At 35.8% G+C, this 19,185-nt stretch overlaps 1 protein-coding gene across 8 annotated transcripts in view; it reads right to left on the reverse strand.

The window, feature by feature from the left end:
• Positions 1–19,185, reverse strand: part of INPP5A (inositol polyphosphate-5-phosphatase A) — a 255,053-nt gene that overhangs the window by 201,340 nt on the left and 34,528 nt on the right. For all 8 annotated transcript variants that reach the window (XM_087964256.1, XM_026670710.2, XM_087964259.1 and 5 more), the window contains exon 2: positions 2,401–2,442. In XM_087964256.1, the coding sequence (XP_087820382.1) occupies positions 2,401–2,442 (42 nt within the window). The remainder of the gene's footprint in view (positions 1–2,400; positions 2,443–19,185) is intronic.

The raw sequence follows: 19,185 nt of genomic DNA on the forward strand, positions 1-19,185 counted from the left end.
TGAGAGTGTCACCAAGAATATTCTTCCTCATTTTAAAATACTTTACTCAAAGAAAGTTGTACAGTTGTTGGTTGACACAATGACATATGTAAATTCATAGCCCAGAAGAGAATAAAAGGAAATGTGGTTTGCGGTTTATCTTAGTTTTTAACTTCCCAAAACAAACCATCTAAACTTTAGCTCTAATTCTTCTGCCGCATAGGTGAAACATCTCTGACTGCAGTGATTTCCTCATTAATAATAGAACGTTTTAACCTTTATTTTTACAGGATCTAAGGTGATGATGACCATTTTGGGGGACTCGGTGTAAAGGAACTGTCTTGCACAATGATTAGTGGGACTTGAAGGAGGAGAGCAGGAAAAGATTTGTGTGAGTCACAATGACCAGCTTAATACATTGTGTGATGGAAGAAATGGAGAAACAGAACAAATTAAGGAACAGGTTGAAAAAACAAACAAACTCCCAATACAGTGATGTCTTGACATACAGGTAGTCCTCAACTTACAACCACAATTGAGCCCAGGATTTATGTTGCTAAGTGAGAAATTTGTTAAGTGAGTTTTGTCCCATTTTATGACTTTATTTGCCACAGTTGTTAAGTGAATCACTTCAGTTGCTAAATTAGTAACACTGTTGTTAAATCTGGCTTCCCCATGGACTTTGCTTCTGAGGAAGTTGCAAAAGAGGATCACATAACTCCAGGACACTGCAACCGTCATAAATATGAACCAGTTGTCAAGCATCCGAATGTAAATCACGTGACCAAGGTGATGTTGCAATAGTAATAAGTGTGAAAAGTGGTAATGTCACTTTTTTCAGTGCTGTTTTAAGTTCGGTCACTAAATGAACGGTTGTTAAGTCAAGGACTACTTGTAAAATCCTGATACTTGACAGCATTTGGAATCCATACAGCTCTAGTTTATGGACTGGAAAAGAGAGATTTCAGAGTCGAAAAATATGCTGAAAAGAATAAGCAAAATATTTAGAGGACTAGACCATTTTCAGAGACAGGGGCATCCCCAGGCTGGTTAAAAAAAATGGCAGTTGCAATTGCATTTTTTTTAAACCTATTCCCTCTAGACTCTCCAACTGTGGGGATGGACTGGGGAAACAGCATTTGAAGGTTGCAACTTGAAGAGGAGGATGACAAGGGGCAGTGTGACAGAGATGCACAAAAACAAGCTTGACTTGGAAAATGTGGAGATAGGTTAGTATTCAAAATCATATTATTTGTTTCTTTGTTCAATTTTTATAGTCACTCCACTCAGCCAAGTGACAGTTCTAAAACTATTTTAAAAAAACAATTAAAAATAGTTAAATAAAAACCTCCAGAAAGAATTAATGACAATTCAGGATCAAAACAATGAAGTACATCATAAATGGTAATTAAAATGTAGGATTCAGTGCCCTCAAATTTCATGACCGCCATCAATTTCAACAGTTTTTTTTAATTAAATAGTAATAAGTAACATGATGTAGAAGCCATATCTGATTGCTGGAGATTACATCCAGCACCCAAGCAATAAATACAAGTTGCTAGAAATCCTACAAGTGCTTATTCAAAAGGCAACTGGACTTCCTTTGTTTTTTCTTGAAGACATTTCATTTCTCATACAAGAAGCTTCTTCAGTTCTTCTCGGAAGCTTCTCAGATTAAAAGTGAAATGTCTTCAAGGAAAAACAAAGGAAGTCCAGTTGCCTCTTGAAAAAGCACTTTTGGGACAACCATGACCTGGATGACTAAGAGTCTCCATAGACATTAAGCTCCTAGAAAGTCATAGAGAAAGAGACTTTCAGTTCTTGGAGTCATCCAGTTGGCCACAGACTGATATAGACAGTCAGCTTTGGTATCTCTTGCAAGAGGATTGTTGCATGGAATAAAGATGAGGGAAAACTTCTTATGGTTTCAGTTCTTTGGGTAAGGAGTGGGAGGGGTGGAGAAAGGTAAGATGTAATGAACTACAGGTAGTCCTCGACTTACAACAGTTCATTTAGTGACCGTTCAAAGTTGCAACATCGCCGGGGGGAAAGGACTTATGATCATTTTTCACAGTTACGACCATTGCAGCATCCCCACAGTCACATGATTTACATTCAGACTCTGACTCACATTTATGATGGTTGCAGTGCCCTGGGGCCACGTGGTCTCCTTTTGTGACCTTCCGACAAGCAAAGACAATGGGGAAGCCAGATTATTCACTTAACATCCGTGTTACTAATGTAACAACTGCAGTGATTCACTTAACAAATGCGGCAAGAAACATCGTACAATGGGCCAAAACTCACTTAACAAATTTCTCACTTAGGAACATACATTTTGGGTTCAATTGTGATACTAAGTGGAAGATTACCTGTACTTAAGGAACAAAACAAAAACTGAATGAAAACATAAACAGGTACCTGATAGAATTCCCGAAGCCAGTTCTTCTGCAGGTTTTCTGGCTGGAAAATAAATAATTAAAGTGAGTACATAATTAAACTATGTGAGTATCAATAAATATTAAAACGAGTCATACATAGAGTGTCTATATTTGACTATAAAGACCAATGAAATAATCATTCATGTCAGTACACACAGGGACATACACAAATAGACACAGATAAAAATGTGAAGATTGTAAAAAGCAACCATGCATTAAACTTCAAAATCACAGAATTTGGAAGCAACTGTTTATTAACCTGAGTGGATTTGATTTAAATCACTAGTAAAAAGGCTTAAGTCAACTCGATTTAAATCATAATTTTTAAAGAGCAATTGTCATCTTTGTCCCGCAGCGGCACTTTTTTTAAAAAAAAGTACTAAAAAGAAATACTCAGCACTCTTCCAAGAATTTTAGAAATCAAATTTGAAATGAAATATTCATTCATTCATTCATTCATTCATTCATTCATTCATTCAATTTCTATGCCACCCATCTCCCCCATAAGATGACTCTGGGCAATTCTTCTTACGAGGCATCATTTCAAAACATTTTTAAAAAATCACAAATTATTAAGATACATGTTCATGTCTTTGAGAACAACCTTTGCACATTCTATGAAATCAGACTGGGAGCTTAAACTTGGAGAATATGAAATAAAGGCAAAATTAACAGCATATGTTCACAACAAAAGTTAATCAAATTTAAACTTTCCTGAATACTATATATAACACAGTGAGGCAAATGTAAATATTTAGAGAATGGTTGTTAAGAGGGAAAAGAACTGAGTAAACCACTGAAATCAGAAATACACAAAAATTTAAAATGTTTATAAATACAGTGCATCAGTCCAATAAGGGAAAGTTATACGCTATTTTTTATTGTTTATTCATTACATTTATATGCCTCACCATCTCACTGTCAAGCAACTCTGGACAGCTTACAACATTATAAAAGCAGAATATAACACAATCCGAACATGAGCAACATTAAAAGCATTTAAGCATTAAAACTAAAACATTAAAAATGAACAACAACAAAAAGATAAAAGAGAATATATATGTAAACTGGATGGAGATGGGATCTTCTCCTAATCTACTAACCACCCCCAAAGTGGGATGCTCCATTGGAACCCCACTCAAATGAGTTGACAGGTTTTCAGACCATTTTAGAAGGCCAAGAAGGTGGAATAGATTTCACTTCAAGGGGCATAATGCTCCAAAGGGTGGTAGCCATGCCAGAAAATTCTCTTATCTCTCTCTCTCCCTCTCCCTCTCCCTCATCCAACATACTGGCAATTGCAACAGAGCCTTTTAAATGACATAGAGTTTGATAATTTCACTTTGTAATCATTTTCAGAAATTGCTTATTTAATTATCCTAAAGCTACTGGAGATCTTTGGAATAAAAAATTTGAAAAACCACCTGGTGAGTTTACTTTCTTGAACAAGAAAAAAACCCCACAATTTTAAGAATGGAAATAAACAGCAAAAGGCTAAATAAAATTTTAATCCAAGAGTTATAAATTTAATTAAAATCCAGACAAATTTAAAATATTGAAACTTTTATTATAAGATTTTAAAAATAATTAAATAAAATACACATCTTTCTGTGGGAACCAAATTGTTAACTCATAACAGACATTTTAGACTTTAGGATTTCAGAAATTGGACACTAGAGGGGACTAAAGATTATAGGTAGAAAAGAAAAAGAGAAAAAAGTGTAAAGTTTCCTTTGGTTTTCATTTAGTAGAGGAATTTACAAAACGACACTAAACATTGGAAATATTTCAGATTTCCAAAAAGAATGGGGTCAGAAATTAGCAGCTGTGATGTCAGCAATGATATCTGCTTTCATGAATAGTATGTCCAAAACATAGGACTGGCAAGAATAAATTTTACCTGATGCCAAAACAGCATAACAAGAAATACTTAATAATAATAATAATAATAATAATAATAATAATAATAATAATAATAATAGTAGTAGTAGTAGTAGTAGTAATAGATAGAAAAGGCAGCTAAAGTGGAACTACAAATGACAAGCTATGAAAATGACCTGATGAGGACTTTTTATTGGATATATAAATGTTGGTTAAAGTTTTGAAAATCAAAGTGGAAATACAAAGGATAAACCAAGGGAATAAGCTGGATAATACTTTTTATTGGTTTTACGAAAGATGTTTGCTAAAGCCTCAAACAAACCTTTAGGGTGGAAAAAGAGAAACTGAAGAGAGAACAAACTCCATGATAACATTTTAAAGATCATCAGAAGGAATATAAATCTGTTTTGTTTGACCAAGGTTAAAATAAGATGTCTCTATAAAGCTCTGATCATCTTTACAGATGTTTGCTCCTACCAAGACTGAAAAGGTGAACAATTATTGACTTGCATATTGATAAGGGATAGAGTACAGGAAGAGATATATTTGTTTATAATCTCATAGGGGGTGAAGAATTATCAAATTTGCTTATATTTGTTGTGATGAACATTGGAAGTCACTTCTTCGTGTATTTATTATCTTTTATCTTACTTTCTTCTTTTTCTTTCCTTGCACTTTTTCTTTATTTCTCCTTTCTCTGAGTTTAATTTATATTTGCTTCTACTATTGTAATTAAAATCTTCATTAAAAATTATTGTAAAAAGAATCAGTTTACCATCAACTTTTAACCGCAGCAGTTACATGCAACAGAAGCAGCTGAAATGTTGAGCTGGGTGGGCTCCGCATTTACAGATAGTCCTCGACTTACAGCCACAATTGAGCTCAAAATGTCTTGTTGCTAAGCAAGTCAGTTGTTAAGTGAGTCACTGTACTTGTTAAGTTAGTAACTCAATTGTTAAATGAATCTGAGTTCCCCACTGACTTTGCTTGTCAGAAAGTAGCAAAAGCTGATCATGTGATCCCAGGACATTGCAATTGTCATAAATATGAACCAGTTGCCAAGCATCCAACGTTTGATCACATGACCATGGGGATGCTGCAATGATTGTTAAGTATAAAAAATGGTCATAAGTCACTTTTTTAGTGTAGCTTCAAATGGTCACTATATAAATGGTTGTAAGTCAAGAACTGCCTGTACTGCATGTTAGTGTGTTTTAGAGGTTTGGAATTTCATTAAGAGGACAAAGTTTCAAAATCTCAGCTTAACAAAAAGAGGAAGGAAGGAAGGAAGGAAGGAAGGAAGGAAGGAAGGAAGGAAGGAAGGAAGGAAGGAGGGAGGGAGGGAGGGAGGAAGACACTGAACCTCTGTTCTATTTATTTGTGAAGTTTTTCATATTTAAATATAGATTGTTTCACAAAATTAATTAACATTAAAACCAAAGTTGTAATTAACACTTTTTCAGATTATTATCCCTAGGGAACACATATAATTAAGTGCAGAGTTCTTCACATATTCTAATATTAGTGTGTCAACATTCTTCAGTGCCTGCCTTTTTTCTTTTATCCTTCCAAGCCCTTGGAAGGGATGTTGTGGGCAGTGCAAGATTTATCTGGAAAATGCGTAAAACTGTTAGTAATTTTGATTTACTCCTCAACAATTATGCAATGAAGATTAATAAAGGAGAAATGTGAAGGAGAGGCAGGGCTTGAGGCCAGTGGATTTAAATTTAAAAGACTCCTTCAAGGTTGATGATGGACCCCTTGTGATTGTACAGACATGAATAGGAAAGAAAGAAGAATTCAAAAACAAAGAAATCCCACATAAAGTGTTCTATTCACCATGTTCTAAGTGCTAAAAGTCTTTTAAAAATGAATATGCCAGACTCAATTTGTTATATAAACTGGACATTAGCTTTTTACGGTTGGAATTCAGATCAATAAATCTCTGATGGGCAATGAAGAGCTGACTCACTCATAGCAATACTGAAAGACTGAAGAACAACGTTGTACCCAGAAAAGGAATTTGTGGAAAAAGCAGTCAGTCAACAGTGTTATGAAAAAGAAAAATGCTCTATAAAATACTTTATGAGAGCTGTTTTATAGATGTCAAATAATTCCAGTATTACATAAGGTTTGAAAGAGAAAGGAGTATGGAAGAATTCAGTCCATGTACTAAACAGTTTGGTAACTCTTCATTACTGTTTACAGTAATGATTACAGTTACGATTATTATTGTTCATTTCTTTGTTCTTTGTTCTGGAAAATTTCAAAGAAAGTGCACTTGAACTACAAGTTCCTCAACACCTAGAAATATATGTGCCAGGTACTATTTGAAATTATATAAACATATTATATATCATGACGGTATATCAGATTTCTCTGAAAACAATAAAGCTGAGGAACTAGGTGATAGTTTTGGAGTTCCTTTCAGGAGGAACAGCAAGCAATGAAGAAGGAATATTCCAAAATCTTTCCTTTTTACCAAGCCTTTGCTTCATGTTATCTCCAAAGTTTCTGTTACAGCTGGCCTCAACTTAACAACTGGTCATTTAGTGGCCCTTCAAAGTTAGCAATGGACATCCAGAAAGGATCGGGATTATCACCCTGTTTTGAAGTTCTGGTGTTGGGTCACATCATGTGACTACATTTTGGATGTTTAGCCATTTTTCCTTATGGACTTGCCCTTCCAAATGGAAGGGTCAGATATCATTCTGTTGTTGGAAGGATTTTGTGGGTGCCTTCAAGTCAGTTTTTGACTCTTGGTGACTATTTGCAAATTCTTTTGAAAATGGTTTGCCATTGCCTTCTCTTTAGGGTTGAAGGAGAGTGACTGGCCTAAAGTCACCCAGCTGGCTTTGTGTTTAAGGCGGAACTAGAATTCATAGTTTTCCAGTTTCTAGCCTGATGCTTTACTCCAGGGGTATCAAACTCAAGGCCCGGGGGCCAGATCCAGCCTGCTGGGTGCTTAGATCTGGCCCGTGGGGCCGCCCTAGAAACAACAAAGGACCAGCCCACAATGCCTCTGCCAGTGAAAATGGAGCTCGGGAGGGCTGTGGGTGGCCATGCCCACCCTGGCCCCACAAAGTTAAACACAACCCTGATGCGGCCCTCAATGAAATCAAACTTGACACCCCTGCTTTACTCATCACACCAAACTGGCTCTTAAAACTACACCTTATCATCTTCTATTAAATAATTGTGTGCTAGACAGCAGTGTATACTAACAAAATGCATACGACGAAATGAGTAAAACAGGAACTACCTACAAATAACAGATGTGAACTCAATTCCAAGTTGAGATGGAGGCTGAGAAATAATTTCCAAGGCACACTATTTTTGGACAGAATTGGCTCAATCAATGTTTTGGCCATCTTGCATCCAACACTATGCTTAAGAGAGAAATTCAAAGTATCATAATTTCTATCAAAATTTAGATGCAGTCATTGGTCAGCACAATATTAGTGCAACTATAGAAAGTAATTACATAATTTAAAATACAAAATTAACTAAAACAAACTCTTCAAATTGTGAATTGTCCTAGCTAAAAAATCTAGGACAGAGTATGACAGAGATACCTGAAGGAAATAAATTCACATCAAATGATTTGATCTAAATCTTTGCCCCTTGGCTAATGCTGAGAGGTTATGATTTTAACATTTTGTAGTATTAATATTTGAATAAAAATAATCAATCATGTGAATATCGTATAATATTTGGATATTTGGATTTTATCATTATTTTAACATTTTTTTCTCAAGCTTCTCCATGCACAACCTATTGGCTTTGGAGCAGTATTATTTGACATAAGCAATTTTAAGATGTGTGAGCTTCAATTGCTAGAATTGCTAGCTGATGCTGGGGAAATGTTGCTCTAGACATAAACCTGTAACAAGTGTCAGATTCTAGAAAACTGAGGAGAATTGAACAAAAAGGTTTGAATATACCTTCACTGAATTTATTTGTAAGGTTTATTTATTGAACTTTGAGGCGAGCCAACTCAAGAACAATTCTGGTGGCAACCAGCAGCTTTAATTTAAGAAAATAACCAAATGAAGTAGGATATATATTTCTTCTAAGTAAAAAGATTTTTGATAATCCAAGCTGCTTCTCACTTCATATCTGGAAAGAAATAAAACTGGCAGAGGTAATAATGGAAAAATGCCAGCCAATTCCTAAAAAGCCAAAGCTCTGTTCCTGGACAAACAAGCTGGTATTTCATTGTTATTTAGTTAGCTGTCTGAATCTGGTTGAATGTCCATTAATAAACTGTGATCAGCTCAAATGTTGATCAAACATGACATAAAAATCGGGACTTCCCACAGCAGATATAATTCCTTGTATTTCTTCAGCCAAAGACAATTTGTTTTTTTAGGACAGATATAATATAGGATGTCAGCAGGAAAAACTACTTTCCATTTCATGTCTCATTTGTATACAGTTTTGTCCTAAAACTAGAGATGAAGATGATAGGTTGCAAAACCTCTGTGGAGATTTGATCATATTCTAAAAGCAAGGTTCAAGGAGGACTACAAGGATGCAGAAATTCAGCTTTCAAAGAGCATAGTATTGTACATTAAATACAGAGCTGATATCAGATGTGATATAAATAAAATATAGCCAGCGATGACATCCCAAATAGACAAGTTAATATGGAACAGTAACATGTAGATAAGAAGCCTTGGTAAACTTTCTACAAGTTGAATACAATAATAAATTGTTAACAGAGGGGTTTGGAATTTTAATTTTGCTTTTTTATTGTTCTTCCAGTTAACCATTTTGTTTTTAACATAATAGCTAGATAACAGGTCAATAACTTGCAAATATCTAGAAATTTTTAAAAAATGATCTGCTTTGCAACAAGTGGGAAATTAATATTGTTGCAATATATTTATCAGTATTCAACTAGGGGGATAATATATGTATATATGTTTATGTCTTTTTTTAATGCACTTTTTTCAAAGTCTTGTTTATTTTTCTTGCATTTTTGTAAAATATTTTTTTTCCTTTTTTGGTTTGTATTTTAACTTTTTGAATTAAAACAAATAAAATTTAAAAAAAACCACTGAACAATAACATGATCTGAGGGATCAGATTCCCACAGCGGGCTAATTCATGGTCTGTTTAACTGCAGTGTGTTGAACCAACCAGACATAATGGATTATGCATCTTAATGGATACAAATAAAAAAACAGTTTACAAACCATATATGCTAATCCAAAAACAAACAACTCTATTATGATTTAGTGCAATAAGTAAATCCTATCCATAAACAATTACTTCCTAAGTTTGCTGTTGCACAGTTTTATTTCAGAAAACATTTTTTATATTACATTTCTCCCAAGGAACTCCTAATTTTTGTATTCCTAGCATTGTACCAGATACAACAATATGCCCTCTGGCATCTTCCTAGGATTCTGCCAAGCTTCCTGCATTGATTACTTTTATTTTTGTAATGTTCTTTTTCAAAATAAATTGAAAACTAGAATACTGCAAAGGATACCAGCCTCAAATATAAAATATATTTTCAACTATTTCAGCGAGTCCCATATGGACTGCACAGGCATTCATAGACAATAAAATTGTGAGTGACGTCCCTTAAAGTATAGCCTTCTGCCACATGGAGGTACTGATCCTGATTCTACCTATCATGTTGGTTTTGTGAGAATACCTATAATATACACTCAATATTCAAAATGTCCTGACTGTCCAAAATCCCCAGATGTGATACATGTTCTATTGGAGGAATCCTATTCAAAATCCTGATTCAGATTTTATCACAATAATATGTGAACAGAAACATTGGCCTAGAACTTGGATGTTAAATGACACTGCAAGCTGCTTTTGAAGCAAAACATCTGCAGAGGTGAAAAAAAAGAATTTTAGGACAACTTGAGCTGAACTCTTAAAACTGTATTTTTGGTTAGTAGGAAGAATGATTCCTTTACTCAACTCTTCTGACTTACAGAATACTGAACATAATTTGAATGGACTTCCTCTTTAGTTAGTCCTTATTGCTTCTGCTAGATTTTTTTTTCTTTAACATTCAGAAAGCATCTGGAATCTTTTAAAATGGCAAGCCTTGTGCACAGTTCATCACAGTTCCCTTTAATTAGGCACTATTTTGACCTTTCCCTGGAATGTTGGGTCCCAGAAGTTGAGTTACTTATACACAGTTTTGTGTGGTCTTTGTTCATTTTAAATGCTAAAAAATGGAAATCTCCCTCAGCCACATTGCTTACAGACCTACAGCAGTACATTTACAAGCACGTGAAAACCAAATGACTTGCTCAGTTATTGAAACAAAGAACATTCCACAGCACAGTTAATTTGTTTCCCTAACATTCAAACTATTTTTAAAGATTTAACTGTAATAATATCAGCTACCAAATAAAGATTGCAAATGAGAAAAAGTACACAGCAAGTTTTCAGAATTATTTTTAATTGCTTCGTAACAAATGTTACTTGTAAATAGAAATATGTTTGCAGGAGTAACACTGTGAATGAAATTGATTTGGAGAAAAGAACCAATAGCCTTAATTAGGTGAAACAGTGATAGTGGAAATTATTTTTCAATGAACTCTGCTATAACATCCGGTTGGCACTGGAGGCATCTAAATTGACAGTCTTAACTGCAGTATCTGCCTTTCTAATTTTTTCTGTCATAGCACCTGAACACCATCTCTCCTGAGATTTACCTGGCCATCACTCTGACTGTTTAAAAGGGCCTTGAAAACTTGGCTATTTCCCCTAGCCTTGGATTCAGCAAGTGGTGGGACCTCCATATTTCTTTTGGCTAGAATGGCTGTTTTTCAAGATGTTTAGGGATCCTTTTTATCTGCTTTTCATTACTGCTTTTCACTGTATGCTGCTCAGAATCCTTACAGACTTGTACGTTTAATTTAATGCAATTAATTGATTAGAGCTCTCCTTTAGTCCAACAAGTTCCATTTGTTGTTTCAGGTTCCTGCCTATGAAATTGGAGGGTTACCAATGGGACCTATGTAAGTAGCTGGATGAGACATCCATGAGGATTTTAAAAGGGTAGCTCTATGCCTGTCCCACATTTTGAACAGAGTAAACAAAATGCTCAGTATAGATATCTACTTGCAACAGTTCATTTAGTGATCATTCAAAGTTACAACGACACTCAAAAATGCGACATGACCGTTTTTCACATTTATGACCTTTGCAGAACCCCCATGGTCACATGATTACAATTCAGATGTTTGCCAACTGGTTCATATTTATGACTTTTGCTGTGCCCTGGGGTCATGTGATCATCTTTTGTGACCTTCTGACAAGCAAAGTCAATGGGGAAGCCAGATTTCACTTAACAACTCTGTTACTAATTTAACAACTGCAGTGGTTCACTTAACAACTGCGGCAAGAAAGGTCGTAAAATGAGGCAACACTCACTTAACAAATGTCTCACTTAGCAACAGAAATTTTGGGCTCAATTGTGGTCATGTTGAATATACCTGTACTATATTCAGGTGAAACCAAGCTCTAAATATATAATTAAAGCAATATAATCCTGAGTGCAATTTTTAAATTATTATATTTTTTTTCCAAGAATGCCACCTGCATTCCTGCCTGAATTTTATTGGCAGAGAAGGTATCACGTCAAGAACATCAGCCAAACGGAAAAATACCAACTACTCAAACCATTAATTAGCAGTGGAAAATTGCAATGCTTTGCAAGCTTACAAAAGCAACACAATTCAGAAACAGTTTAAAACAAAAGAAAAACCTGACCATCATGTTAAAAGGTAGCATAATGGAAATATATACATATATATATACACACACATACATACAGTATATGGAAACACACAAAACACACACACACACACACAGAGGAATTATGCAACAATAGCATATCATGAAATATTTTAAAACAACTCCATTAACTAGTGACAGAGAAGCATAAGAACTAGAGAAAAACTAGCGCAAAACTTAGTCACCGAACCAGTAGTAATACCTGTTGAATCCCATCACTGGGCTGGTTTGTCTGCACATGAGCTTGCTTGCGTGTGTGTGTGTGTGTGTGTGTGTGTGTGTGTGTGTGTGTAAACAAACAGTTTCTTAAAATACTTATATTTCCCATATACACCATCGAATAAGCCCATCTACAGATAAACAGACCTTCAAATTTTTAACTAAAATACTATGAAAAAAACAAGTCAGTTAATCCACAATTGTTACTTTTTTATAGTATTTTGGATAAAAATTCAAGGGTTGGCTTATTCAAACTTGGACTTATATAAGAATATATGTTCTCTCTCTCTCTCTCTCTTTCTCTCTGAGGGTACTATGTATACTAAACCCTAGATCTGAACCTGCTGTCTTTCATCAAAACCTTAAAATATGTAATGATAGTTTGTTTAAAAAATAAAAACAAGCAGAGGGTGGGGGAGAAAGGATACTTCTAAAATCATACCAGGAAAAGACATCTCAGAATATATATTTGTTCCCTGAACAACAGAGATACCATCTGGATGTGCTGAAATTTTGGGCTGATACTATAAAATTTTATTCTAGTACGAAAAACACCTTTAGAATGCATGGTAAAAACGGCCAACACAACAGGGGAGATCCACTGGTTGACTTGTTAGATTAAATCAAGATCCATAAAACAACTTATTAGAAAAAAGGCAGATAGGATTGCCAAAATTGAATTTATTTTAAAGGCCAATTTTATGCATTTGTATAAAACACAATGCTTTTATTGTTCATCACAAATTGGCTGATAGAATACATTTAAAAAGGAGAAAGCTTGGGATGCTTTCCAACACTAGCCCATTAGAGTAAAATTTGCACAAAAGACATTGTAAAAAATAACTATCAAATATTTTTTTGGGTTGATACAAAAGGGAGAGGGGGTGGAGAAAGAGGGAGGGGGAAAGGGAGAAGGGGAGGGAGAGAGAGAGAACCCCTGATAAGAAAATAATGACTGCTGCATGGGCACTGCAGATACTGGAAAGCCAGGAAATAAAATAATGGAACAAAGTACCTCAGAAAAGTGACTAACCAGATGAACTAGTAAGGCTCAATACAAACGACATGCACATGATTAAAGAGTAAAATGAGACAAAAGGAATAGATTCTTGAAGGAATCAGTAGGGCTAGTCATGGGATTGTATGTGTATGCTCTCTTTCATTCTCTTTTCCAAGTCATAGATAACTCAGCAGACAAGACAAGTATCTATACTGTACCAAAAAATTACTCCATCCTTAAGAGAGATGTTCTTTTGCTAGAGAGCACTGAGGAATATCAAAATCCATGCCCCGAGAAGGGCTGTTTTGGGATTAAGCACAAGATCTTCGATCTTGCATAAACATTTCAACTATAAAGAAGGCGAGAATGAAGGCAGAATTAAGAGAAATCACAGACTAGGAGGAGAAAAATAGTACAGCTTACTTGTTTTAACAGAACATTAAATGAAGAAGGAAAACCTAAAGGCATCCTATTAGCTGCACAGCAAAAAAAATGAAAAAAAGACAGCAAAGAACCAAGTTCTAAGTTAGAAAAAAAAAAGCAGCCACACCTAAGGCACAGAAAAACTAAATGGAAGATTAAGTAGAGAAGGCACACCTTTGATAATCTGAAGGATATAACTAAGAATTTATTAGCAAAACTGATGCAAGATATGGGAAACTGAACTCCTTTCTTTAAAAAAAAAAACATTTATGAAGCTGCCCAGAGTCTATACAGAGTTCACAGTTATTTACAAGTGGCTCAAGGGTGTATTGGAGTGGGTGGTCATAACAAATTTAAGTAAATAAATACTTTTCCAAAAGTAGCAGAGTGAATGAATGTAAATCTGCCATTTGGGGCTGAGCCTAAACCAAGTCCAGTTTATTATGCATTTTTAAAAGGTCATTTTCTAGTTTAACAAGTTAGCTAGCAGGTGTGCTTCTCAATATGCAAATCATTAAAAAAAACAGAACACTTGAATTCAAGCCATTTTAAGTCTCCAACCAAACACACATTTATTTAAAGGAAAGAGACAAAATTCACTTCCAAGTAAGTAAACAAGGGGATAACAGACTTGTCGCCTGAAATGATTGTTCAGTTTGTCCCAAAGGTAATTTTTTTCCAAAAGGCAACTAGACTTTCTTGGTTGTTTTTTTTCCTTTGAAAACATTTAGCTTCTTGTCCAAAAAGTTTCTTTAGTTCGAACTGATTGGTGGGGAGAAGTTTTCAAAGAAAAAACCCCCAAGAAAATGATTTTGGAAAAATCACCTTGGGGACAACCATGACCTGGATGATTGATTTCCATAGACGTATTGTTCAATTTAGTTGCCTGCAACTATTTCTTCTGCCCTCTACATTTATTGGCTTTGCAACACTGGCAACTTCCAGCTGGGATTATACCTCCCAGAATCTCCACCCATACCTGGAACATCAGGCTAAAAGCTAATATTTAAAAAGTCTTCAAAATAAAACAAGTACTTATGGAAGATCACTTCTCCTGACTGTTAGAAAATCAGAACTCTCTTTCTATTGCCTTCTTGGTGCAACCTTATGGGGACTGTTCTTGAGTCTTTTAAGAAACATCAGCATGCCTCTAAAGGCAGCTCTGGCTCTTATCACCCTCCATCTGCGTTTCCCAAAAACACCTTACATGGAATTGCTCTTGCTGCTGTGCTATGGTTGCTTCTGCCAAAAAAAGAAAGAAAAAAAATCATGCTTGCTTTGGGGACAGCAACAAGCAAATCAGACAACTTATTTCGAATTTGAATTGTATTTGGGAGAACCTCTTTCCCAACAATATTTTGCTCCTATATAAAGAAGCCAGCTAGACTAGAATATCTATCACAACCAGAAGAGGTTGGGAAATCTTGATTAAGAAGCAACTTAGTTTGCATTAACTCTTGTTAACAGCCCAGATACTATCCTCAAATAAGGAATCCTGGTTATCCAATTCAACAGGGCATCATCTACAGTAAAAGTTTTCAGCCTATGGCCATGATGGCTGGTGCCCTCTGAGTCCTATTTGCAAACTTTCCATTGATCGGAGTGCCATCTGACTCCCACCCCTTTCTCAGTGTCTTGACAGTTTGGGGGTTTCTCTTTCCAATAAATAATAGTCCCATATTATTATTTAGATCAGCAGCCCCCAATCTTTTGGGCACCAGGGACTGGTTCTGTGGAGAGATTTTCTGCAGACCAGAAGAGGCAGGGTTTTGTGTGCTGCCTGCATTCCGCGGATGGGACTTCTCATGTTTGTGCAGCCCATTTTCTGGCATGCCATGGACAATGATGGTCCATGGTGGATGGACCGGGGCTGGGGACCCCTGATTTAGATGGCAGGGAAAATGGAAAGACCAACTGGTATGAAAAAACAAGAATGTAATCTTGAAAAATTACAGATAGTTCTCAACTTATGACCATAATTGAGCCCAAAATTTCTGTTGCTAAGTGAGACAGCTGTTAAGTGAATTTTGTCCCATTTTACAACCTTTCTTGCCACAGTTGTTACTTACTGCAGTTGTTAAATTAGTAACACAGTCGTTAAGTGAATCTGGCTTCCCCATTGACTTTGCTTGCCAGAAGGTCACAAAATGTGATAACATGACCTTGGAACACTGCAACTATCATAAATATGATTCAGTTGCCAAGTGTCTGAATTTTGATCATGTGAACATGGGGAGGCTGCATTGGTCCTAACTATAAAAAATGGCAATAAGTCACCTTTTTCAGTGCTGTTGTAATTTTGAACGGTCACTAAACAATCTGATTTGAATATGCTAAAAACATGTCATTCATTTTAATATTCAAATTTAAGTGTAGAAATCTATATAAAACTGGGGGATTCCAGGTTATTTATGAATGTACTTATCCAAGAATTTTGATAATAACTTGGTTCCGGAGTTATAGCTAATGGAGCCAACCAATGACACTTTAATCCTATAGAGCATGGATGGGAAACTTTGGCCAGTTTATGACTTGTGGACTTCAACTCCCAGAATTCCTGAGCCGTGCTTACAAATTACTAAGCCTGGATCCAGTACAGACTTAAAGAGAACTACCCTTATTCTAAAAAAATAATATTGTTGTGCAGTACTATAGCAAGATAAAAGTCCTCACTGAAATATTCTCTTCTCCTATCAAAGGAGAATTGAAATCAAAATACCTGTACGATGGAACGAGTGCAAAATAAATGAAGGAAGATAATTACAGTCATTGTTTTTAAAGTGTATTTCTATGGCTCAGTAGAACAGCAAGGACCAACAGAATGATAAACACATACTGTTCCACTAACAAACACATTAACAGACAAACTACTGGACAAACAAGTTGTTTTCATTCCATCAGCACCACTTATGGAGAAATATTGGGTCCTCCCAAACAGCTCAAAAATCTTGTTATAGGCCTAAAGAGACCAAGGCTGTTTAAAGTTAGGAAGGAGCAAATGTGCACGTGGGCTGTGCTAAGAATACCATTTCTCTTACATGGGCCGCCATACCTGTTTGTATGATATATCTATTTTACAAAGAGAGATCAATTTGACACACTATGGTAATCCAGCTCTAGGAAGCTGAGCATTCAGATCCAAAATTCATGGCTTGATCTCACATTTTTAAATGCGGGAAGATCATATCAAAATACTACCACCTTAGACAGTCATCTAGTTCCACTCTTCTCAAAATATATTACTGCAGTAGAAAGGATTGCACTAATGGATAAAGAACATTCATTTGGGCATCTCTTATTTGTGTGTCTGTTAAGGAAAAAAATAATTATTGCTAAGAGTTCAAAGCAAATGTCTGGTTATAAGGAGTATCAGTTTCCCCAGGAAATCTTATTCCACATTCACTCTTATCCTTGCAGAAAGATGTTTCCGTCCAGTAGAAAAGATCACACTGTTTACTTCCATGCAACAGCAAGTAGATTTGAGAGCTAATAATAGATCAACAAGGAAGGAAGTATTAGAGACAGTCCAGAAAAGTTTAAAAATTATTGTGTTCCATATGAGATGGTATGTGCTTTGGTGAAAACTACACTGTATGTCAAATCCCACATGATCTTGTTGGAATAATGCCAAAATAAAAAGATGTATTAATTTCAACGGAGACTTTTGCATTTTGATACTGTATTATTACACAAGTATTTGTTTACTTTTCTTTTGTCCCCTTTTCCAATTTATCTGGCCTCCCAACTACTGGTATTTTACAATAGTTTCATAAAATACTTGTTGATTCAATATGTTTTCCCTATGTTAAAGGGCCTTAGGAGATGAGTGCCCTGCAAATATGTCCCCATGTTTCAGTCTCAATGCTTTACTAGCTGTTCATATTTGTCATACACGGTTTTTGAGAGAAAGAGACTTCAAGTCAGTTTTGATTCCGTCAGGTACTTCGTGGAGAAGTTTCTTGGCAATATCTTTTGGAAGACATTTGGTCTTCCCTTTTCTCTAGGGTTGAGAGAGTAAACCGACCCAAGGTCACTCAGCCTGCTTTTTGTCTAAGATTGGGCTAGAACTCTCAGTCTCCTGGTTTCCAACCAGGTGCCTTAACCGCTATATCAAATTGGCTCTCTTGCAATTAATAGTATCCTTCATTATTGTAGTAGTGATTTATCTCTAATGAAGACAAGCTGTGTACTGCCATAGCAATGGATGTTATCAATTTTCTAGTGTGGAAATGTAAAAAAACAACCTTATTTTCCTTCTAAAGTTTTTATTGGCAGTTTAACAAGCCATTATTGCTGTTTAACAAGTCCAGTTTACAAAACATTTCTCTCAGACCACATATTACAGAATTATTTTCCACACTCCTACTTATTACTAACACAGCCTATTAATTCAGTTGCTCCAAGAAGTACTCTTCTCACAATCAAGCGTAACATTAACAAGCCTGGTGCTGGAACCCTGATTACAGATTCTTATAAACAGCCTGTATGGGATCCACTTTTAAACTCCCACACTGCATAAAAAATAAATCTATGACACAGCCATCAATTACTCCTATACATCACTCATTTGTAGAGATTTCAGTTTAAAAAGGGAAGGAGGGCAATGTTCTCATCCATATAAGGTAAAAATGAGGACTACAGAATTCTGGATGTAAAGATAAAAGGAACCTTCAGAGTATAGAGGTCTTTGTGTAACACCTATCTCCAGTTCCTTAAATCAACTGACTTTTCCTGGGGTGACACTGCAAATAAAAAGGGCAGCTTTGGATATTAGGAAAACAGGTAGTGGTTTTAATGAGTTGTAGACAGTGCTACATGAACATTCTCATTCCATAACATCTTGTTGCTTTCAAATCCAAAGCATTGCATAATTCTAGTATAGGTGAAGGTTCATGCTCCAAGCATGTGAGTTGGTTAGTTATCAGGCTAAGTAACATCTTCAGCAGAGTTTAGGGCAGCTTATGGTCAGTGGGCCGGATGCATCACTCACTGGTCACACCCAGGCCCAATTTAGCGAAAAAAGTTGTGATATTTCATGTGACAACGCAAGTTTGACACCCCTGGTTTAGAGGATGTCAGTGTCAGTGTTCTTCTGTTTATAATGGCTTCAGGTGTGGGTGTGTCAAGCGAGGGTCTTGTGATGAGATTACACCAGATTAGGGTCACTGGGATGAACTGCAGGTGGGGGGGCTGAATGGTTTGGTTGAGGGACGGTGCTGTCTCTGGTTCGCTGCGTGGTTGATTTGGATTCTGAGGAGCTCTTTGAAGAACACAGGCAGAAATTAGTAGCTATAATACCAACTAGTTTCAGTAATGATGTCTGATTCTATGGACAGATTACTCCAAAAATATGTCAGGGAATGACAGATGTGGAGCAGATTTTGTCTCCACTGAAATTGGAACTGCATATGACAGGCCAAGGGAATAATTTGGAAAAGGATGCTTTACTGGATATATAAAGTT

Source organism: Notechis scutatus, chromosome 4, assembly GCF_049901735.1.
Source record: "Notechis scutatus isolate UNSWTSFEM ecotype Mainland chromosome 4, rNotScu1.2, whole genome shotgun sequence".
Taxonomy (NCBI): domain Eukaryota; kingdom Metazoa; phylum Chordata; class Lepidosauria; order Squamata; family Elapidae; genus Notechis; species Notechis scutatus.